General features: G+C 38.7%; 1 protein-coding gene across 1 annotated transcript in view; it reads right to left on the reverse strand.

Annotated features, from left to right (window-relative positions):
- LOC109218617 (carboxylesterase 1-like) overlaps positions 1-7,507 on the reverse strand; it is a 14,223-nt gene extending 6,716 nt beyond the window's left edge. The window contains exon 1 of the mRNA XM_019382992.1: positions 7,386-7,507. Within this exon, the coding sequence (XP_019238537.1) occupies positions 7,386-7,507 (122 nt within the window). The remainder of the gene's footprint in view (positions 1-7,385) is intronic.
- Between the last annotated feature and the right edge of the window lie 1,289 nt (positions 7,508-8,796).

Below are 8,796 nucleotides of genomic sequence, written 5' to 3' on the forward strand. Positions count from 1 at the left end.
CCCCCCGATTTTTTTTAATTATATTTTTCAGTTTTAATTTTTTTAATTTATCGGTTTAAAGGTTCAAAATTTTACAAGTTCCAAAATTATGAGTTCAGAGATTTATGTGTTTAGAAGTTTACGGGTTTAGAAATTATAAAGTTTAGGGTTCGAAATTCCGCGGTTTTGAAAGTTTAGCGGTTCGAAAGTTTATGAAATTTGTGGGTTCGGAAGGTTGTTGGTTTGAAGTTTATGGCTTCATGTTTATTATATCTAAATTATTTATGAATACTCTTGAGAAGTCATTTTCCTTAATTTGCGTACCAAACACCGGAAAATGAATAAGATTACTACTTGTTTTCCAATAAAACATTTTCCCTTATACCAAACACTATAGTGTTTGGTACGAAGAAAAATATTTTACATGAATAATATATTCCTAGAAAATATTTTCTTGAAAAATAAATTTTTTCCACTTATTTTCCCTTGTTTGGTTGGTGAGTGAAATTTTTTTCCCAAAAGAAATGCAAGAAAATGTGCTACTTTACTTTTTCACACAAGAACAACGTTGAAATTTGAGCTCGATAACTAAAAAGAAAATACTTTATTTTGTTGAACAAATATCCTTTCTACAACATGAAAAGAAATTACTCATTTAGTTGAATGAAAGAAAATACTTTTTCTACATCATGAAAAGAAGGTACTTTTTTTTTTAAATGATTGAAAATATTTTTTCTACATCTTGAAAAGAAAGTATTTGTTTTGTTGAAATGAAAGAAACTACCTTTTTTTACATTATGAAAAGAAAATACTCGTTTTGTGGAAAGAAAGAAAATACTTTTCCTACATCTTGAAAGAAAGTACTTATTTTGTTGGAAAAAAAAATATTTTTTCCATTTCAGGAAAAGAAAATACTTAGAGCTCGTTTGGACATAAAACATTTTTTCTTTCTTTTTTTCAATTTTTTTTTTCAAAACAATTTTTGGTTATGAAATTTTTACAATTTTTCAAATCCAACTTGAAAATGCTTTTTCGAATTTGAAGAACCACTGGCAACCAATTTTTCAATTATAAAAATTAGAAAGTTGATATTTTTAAGCTTTGCAAATTTACCCTATATTTTTTAAATTTATAAAAGGACCCCAATCAGTTATTAAACCTAGATAACACCTACAACTACCCACCATCTGATTGAGTGGCCTTGGACTATATTTTGACATCTACTGTTGAGATCTACAATTTATTCTTTTACCTGAAGGAGTCACTACAACAATCAAGTCGGGGTGATTTTGATATTTTTTACAAATTGTGGGGTATAAATCTTGTTTCATGATTTTAAAAAAAAATACATCCAAATATGTTGTAAAAATTATAGCCAAACACAACTTTATCTTCAAATCAAATCTGCTTAGTTTGTTGAAGTAAAAGAAATTACTTTTTCTACGTCATGAAAAGAAAGAACTCGTTTTGTTTAAATGAAAGAAAATATTTTTATATATCATCACAAAAAGTACTTATTTTGTTGAAATGAAAGAAAATACCTTTTTTAATCATATAAATGTATTCGTTTTGTTAAAATGAAAGAGGTTGGTGGGTGTGTTGGGGGAAGGGGTGGAGTAGGTGGGTAGGGGTGGTTTTGGGGGTGGGGTGAGCGAGGGTGTGTTGTTGTTGGTTGGTGGGAATGGGGAATAGGGCGGAGAAGATTGAAAAAGAGTTTTGGAAAATGTTTCCCTTCATTTGATAGGGAAAAAATTTCTCCAATTGGAGAAAAATGAGTTCATGAGAAAAATATTTTCCAAAACATCCAAACATGAGAAAATTAAAAAATATTTTCCGAAAAATATTTTCATTCATACCAAACACATCCTTATACTTCAAACATTGTCAACTTTTCCGAAATGGAGGGAGTATTAAACAATTCATAAAAGTTATTTTTTGATAATTTTGAACAATATATCAAACATTTTTTTTTTGGTTTTTATATATCAAACATTATTTTAATTGTTATGGTTTAATATTCATTTTTTGGTTTGTACTTTTAACAATAGTTGATTTGTTTTAATTTTTACGTTTCTTTAAAAAAAAAATCAAGAATCACTAAATGAAATGAAGTTTTACATTCTAATATTTGAAGCTTTAATTTACGTTAGATCCTACGGAACAAAGTGAAATATTCAAAGTCTTTCTTTTACCATTTAAAATGTAAACACTAAAGGAATAAAGTAAAATATGTTAGAAGTATGTAATTATTTATCTAAAAGTTTAAGTTATTAGAGAAATTATATTTTTATTTATTTAATTATTTCTTTAATATATTCCTTATATGCGAGTCTGATTTTCTTTTCATAGGCTAAGACGTAAATATTTTTGATAATTAATTGTAATGAAAGTCAAACCTAAGAATTCCGTCTGCTGCAATGTGAGACGATCTCATCTAAAAAGTTAGGATTCATTCAAAAGAATTAGGCACAATCGGCTTGAAGATTCTTCAACACGTAAGAAAGAAAAATCATCAAACCACTAGTTTTGTCTTGGTTTGGTTTGTTTTGTGGTACCCCCAAAGTCATGTAAGGTTTCTACGTTCACTAAGACTGTATAATGCAAATTTGAAAGTTAGTTGGTAGCTTAACTCACAGCGCCAGGATCGGAATCATGTTAAGATTGAAATAGAATGGGTTAGAGAGAGAGACTCCCGCTTCTCTCTAACTTTCCCTAGCTTCCTCCTACATGATCAAAACACTATTACCCTCTCTCTCCTCTACTCCCCTCACCTTACCCTTCACATCTCCATCGGAATCACCATGTATGCAAAACACTCAGACGCCATACCTGAGAGGCCATGAGTTCCCTCAAAATCTTACTACTATGGATGTAGACATGACCCAGAACACTCCTATTTTTGAAAGAGGGGGAAATAACTCAACACTAGAATCCTCCATCACCAGCACCCTGGAAATAACGAGCATAATAAAGAGTGCTCCTTCTTGAACAAACTAACAAACAACTCTCTAAGCCAGCAAGCTAGGAGTCATATTATTGTTCAAAGTAATGCGGGGTCCCTTGATCCTTCAGATGAGGTTAAAAACCCTTTTGCCTCGGATAAGGTGGTGTCACGACCTGGATTTCCCACCCTCGGGAGTCGTGATGACGCCTACTTGTGAAAGCTAGGCAAGCCGAGCGTTATAGAATTTATTACCCTTTTTCCTTAACCTTTAATATTTACAAGTCAATATATGATTAACAGCGGAGTAGAAAGTGCGGAAGATGAAATTCAACAATTTAACTTAATACAAATACGATTCCATAAAGTAATCTACCCAGAACTGGTGTCACAATCTCACGGACTATCTAAGAATACTACAAACAGGGTCTAAACAAAGAAAAATACATGTCTGTCTCTGAAATAAGTAAGAACAGAAGGAAATAGGATAGAAGGGGACGTCAAGGCCAGCGGACGTCTGCAGGACTACCTCGGGTCTCCGCTGGACTGAAGGCAGCAACCTCACTATGGTCCAAATGCTCCAGCACCAGGATCCGCACACAGTGCAGAGTGTAGTATCAGCACAACCGACCCCATGTGCTGGTAAGTGTCGAGCCTAACCTCGGCGAAGTAGTGACGAGGCTAGGACAAGACTACCAAATAAACATGTGTAATTAAATCATATGCGGCAAATAATAACAACAGAAAACTAGCAGTTAAAGCTGGGAAGGGGGAACATGCTGCGGGGAATATCAAGTACTAACGGAATTCCAGTAGAGAAGTATAAAGACCACCATAATTTCATATCGGCAAGAATAAGGAAAACAGTAACAAGTGCACGGCGTCACCCTTCGTGCTTTTACTCTCGTTATCACCACATGGGTTATCTCATTCTCCACCTCTAAAACAACCGTTAGTCCTCGAACAGCATAGAAAAGTACCTGAGTCAGCGAAAAGATGAGGATAATGGCTCCACATATCGGACTCGGACTCCCAGGTCGCTGCCTCAACAGGCTGACCCCTCCCCCGCACACGAACTGAAGGAAAATTCTTCGATCTCAACTGACGGACCTACCAGTCTAGAATAGCTACCGGCTCCTCCTCATAGGTCAAGTCCTTGTCCAATTGGACAGTGCTGAAGTCTAACACGTGGGATGGATCACCGTGATACTTTCGAAGCATGGACACATGAAACACTGGATGCACGGTTGATAAACTCGGCGGCAACGCAATTCTGTAAGCCACCTCTCCCACTCCATCAATAATCTCAAAAGAACCAATGAATCTAGGGCTTAGCTTGCCCTTCTTCCCAAATCTCATCACCCCCTTCATGGGCGACACCCGTAGCAACACTCGCTCTCCGACCATGAATGGCACATCACGAACCTTACGGTCGACATAACTCTTTTGCCTGGACTGAGCTGTACGAAGCCTACACTGAATGATCTTAACCTTGTCCAAGGCATCCTGTACTAAATCCGTACCCAACAACCGAGCCTCTCCTGGCTCAAACCACCCAACTGGCGATCGGCACCGTCTACCATATAATGCCTCATAAGGGGCCATCTAGATGCTCGACTGATAGCTGTTGTTGTAGGCAAACTCCGCTAATGGCAAGAACTGATCCCATGAACCTCCAATGTCAATAACACATGCTCGGAGCATATCCTCCAGAATCTGAATAGTATGCTCGGACCGTCCGTCTGAGGATGAAACGCTGTGCTCAACTCGACAAGAGTACCCAACTCACGCTGAATTGCCCTCCAGAAATACGAGGTAAGCTGCGTACCTCGGTCAGAAATAATGGATACGGGCACACCATAAAGACGAACAATCTCCCGGATATAGATCTCAGCTAACCTCTCTGAAGAATAGGAGATTGCCACAGGAATGAAATGCGCTGACTTAGTCAGCCTATCAACAATAACCCATATCGCGTCGAACTTCCTCTAAGTCCGTGGGAGTCCAACAAAGAAGTCCATAGTGATACGCTCCCACCTCCACTCAGGAATCTCAATCTTCTGAAACAGACCACCAGGTCTTTGGTGCTCGTACTTTACCTGCTGACAATTCAAACACCGAGCTACATACGAAACAATATCCTTCTTCGTCCTCCTCCACCAATAATGTTGTCGCAAGTCCTGATACATCTTAGCGGCGCCCGGATGAATAGAACACCGGGAACTATGGGCCTCCTCAAGAATCAATTCACGAAGTCCATCCACATTAGGCACACAAAATACGACCCTGCATCCTCAAAACTCCATCATCTCCAACTGTAACATGCTTGCACCCCCGTGCCGCACCATGTCCCTAAGGACAAGCAAATGAGGATCATCATACTGCTGATCTCGGATACACTCAAATAATGAAGAACGAGCAACTGTGAAAGCTAGCACACGGCTGGGCTCAGAATCAACCAACCTCACGAACTGATTGGCTAAAGCCTGACTAACTTCGTACTCAAAGCATCGGTCACTACATTCGCCCTCCCCGGATGATACAAGATGGTGATATCATAGTCTTTCAAAAGCTCTAACCACCTCCTTTGCCTCAAATTGAGCTCCTTCTGCTTGAAAAAATACAGCAAACTCTTATGATCCGTGAACACCTCACATGAAACGCCATATAAGTAATGCCTTCAAATACGGTTCCATAAAGTAATCTACCCAGAACTGGTGTCACAATCTCGCGGACTATCTAAGAATACTACAAACAGGGTCTAAACAAAGAAAAATACATGTCTGTCTCTGAAATAAGTAAGAACAGAAGGAAATAGGATAGAAGGGGACGCCAAGGCCCGCGGACGTCTGCAGGACTACCTCGGGTCTCCGCTGGACTGAAGGCAGCAACCTCACTATGGTCCAAATGCTCCAGCACCGGGATCCGCACACAATGCAGAGTGTAGTATCAGCACAACCGACCCCATGTGCTGGTAAGTGTCGATCCTAACCTCGGCGAAGTAGTGACGAGGCTAGGACAAAACTACCAAATAAACCTGTGCAGTTAAATCATATGCGGCAAATAATAACAACAGAAAACTAGCAGTTAAAGCTGGGAAGGGGGAACATGCTGCGGGGAATATCAAGTACTTACAGAATTCCAGTAGAGAAGTATAAAGACCATCATAATTTCATATCAGCAAGAATAAGGAAAACAGTAACAAGTGCACGGCATCACCCTTCGTGCTTTTACTCTCGTTATCACCATAAGAATCAATATTCTCTTTTATTCTTTCTTGTTGCGGCGTGCAACTCGATCCCAATCATATAATACTGTTGCGGCGTGCAACCCGATCCCAATAATATAATACTATTGCGGTGTGCAACTCGATCCCACTTGTCCACCCTTATTACTCCTTGTTGCGGCGTGTAACCCGATCCCATATAATATTGTTGCGGTGTGTAACCCGATCCATATATAATATTATTGCGGCGTGCAACCCGATCCTGATATACAATTCAACACCAATCACAAAAGAATCCCGGTAAGGAAAACAATATCATAAGCAATAACATCCCGGCAAGGAAAACAATATCATAAGCAATAACATCCCGGAAAGGGAAACAATATCATAAACAATAACATCTCGGCAAGGGAAACAACAATATACCTCATCTCGTTTCCACAATCACTTCACAACATAAGTCTCAACTTGAGCCAATGCTCAACAATGGTCAATTACCAAGAATACGTTCGTAAGCCTTGTTCAACATTTATAATCATCATATTAAGCATGGACAATACATAACGGGGTCACAACAATCATAGTATAAGACTCACGGGCATGCTTCACACCAACGTATAGATACTCGTCACCACACCTGTACATCGTACTCAACACTTAACACGTAGCAAATAAGACCACAACTCCTATTCCCTCAAGCTAAGGTTAGACCAAACACTTACCTCAATGCCACGAACATAATCAAGCCTCAACTACCACTTTACCCCTCGATTCCACTTCCATTTCGCTTGTATCTAGTCACAATTTACTTAACGATATTAATAAATGCTAAATAAACCAATTCTAATGCATGAAAATAGGTTTTCTAATGATTTCCCCAAAAAGTCAAAAATCGACCCCTGGCTCGCTTGGTCAAAACCCGAAGTTCGAACCAAAACCCGATCACCCATTCACCCACGAACTCAAATATATAATTTGTTTTGAAATCAGACATCAAATCGAGGTCCAAATCCCCAAAATTTGAAAATCCTAAGTTCTACCCAAAAACACCCAAATCCCCCTGAAAATTGCTAGATTTTGTGATGAAATCTCGTTAAAAGATGGATTAGATTGAAAGAAATGAGTTAGAAATGACTTACTAATGATTTGGAAGAGTTTGTGCCCTTAAAAAATCGCCCAAAGATGTTTTAGGGTTTGAATAGTTGTAAAAATAAAGAAGAATCCCGTCTGAAATCCCACTTATCAGGTGCAAATGTCGCAATTGCGACCAGGGGTTCGCAATTGCGAACCCTGAGAATTCCTGCTAGCTTCGCAAATGCGTAGAAACTGTCGCATTTGCGACCCCTGACAATTCCTGTCATCTTCGCAATTGCGAAGGAAAGGGTCGCATTTGCGACCTCTGGGATTTCTGAGGTTTTTCACATTTGCGAAGAAAGGCTCGCAAATGCGAGCTAGGCTGGCCAGGGCTTATTTCGCAATTGCGATCAGCCCTTCGCAATTCCCATGCCATCAGACATCGCATTTGTGATCCCTGATCTCGCAATTGCGAGATCAGAGGCCAAAATACCAGAACTGAACCCGCAACAATTTTCCTAAGTCCAAATTCACTCCGCGGCCAATCCAAAACTCACCCGAGCCCTCAGGGCTCCAAACCAAACATGCACGCAAGTTTAAAAACATCATACGTACTTGTTCGTGCAATCAAATCATCAAAATAACATCAAAAACTACCAAATTAACCTCAAATTCATGAAATTCTCCAAGAACATTGAAATTTTGATTTTCTCAACTACAGGTCCGATTTATACCAAGCCAATTCCGATTCTTACCAAATTTCACAGATTTGACTTATTTATTATTTTAAACTTGTACCGGACTCCGAAACCAAGATACGGGCCTGATACCATCAAGAACATGCATCATTTTATTTCAAAAAGCCTTTATATTTTCCAGCAAACAATTTTCTTTAAAATTTCTAAAATTTCACATAAAAGCTTTCTAGAAACGCGTTCGGACTGCGCATGCAAATTGAGGTGAGACAATAAGAGATTTTTAAGGCCTTGTAACACAAAATTTACTTTCAAAATGAGTGATGACCTTTTGGGTCATCACAGGTGGACAATGTCTTTGACTCGGAGAGGTGATAGGAGCGAATGTACAAAAACTGGTCAAATGCCCTTATCATAAAAAATTTCGGAAGAAGAGTGGCATACCTATTTCTACAACACAAACTTCATGCTATATGGAAACCTTCGGAACAAATCTCACTAATAGACCTTGGAAATGACTATTACCTAGTAAAATTTAATAAAAGAGAGAACTACGACAAAGCCTTACATGAGGGGTCTTGGTTCATATGCAACCAATACCTAACAATAAGGAAATGGGAGCCTAGATTTGTTGCCTCAGAAGCTTCCCTAACGTACTCGGCGATCTATGCCAGACTCCCAGAACTCCGTACGGAGTTTTATGGCTATGAAATCCTGGAAAAAATAGGTAATAAACTAGGACAGTTAATCCGTATAGACGCATGTACCTCATCAGCATTAAGAGGGAAATATGCAAGGCTGTGCATACTGGTCCCAATAGAGAAACCCCTCAAAACCCATGTTATACTAGGTAAACACTACCAAAAAGTCACATACGAGGG

This window comes from Nicotiana attenuata, unplaced genomic scaffold (assembly GCF_001879085.1).
Source record: "Nicotiana attenuata strain UT unplaced genomic scaffold, NIATTr2, whole genome shotgun sequence".
NCBI classification, from domain to species: domain Eukaryota; kingdom Viridiplantae; phylum Streptophyta; class Magnoliopsida; order Solanales; family Solanaceae; genus Nicotiana; species Nicotiana attenuata.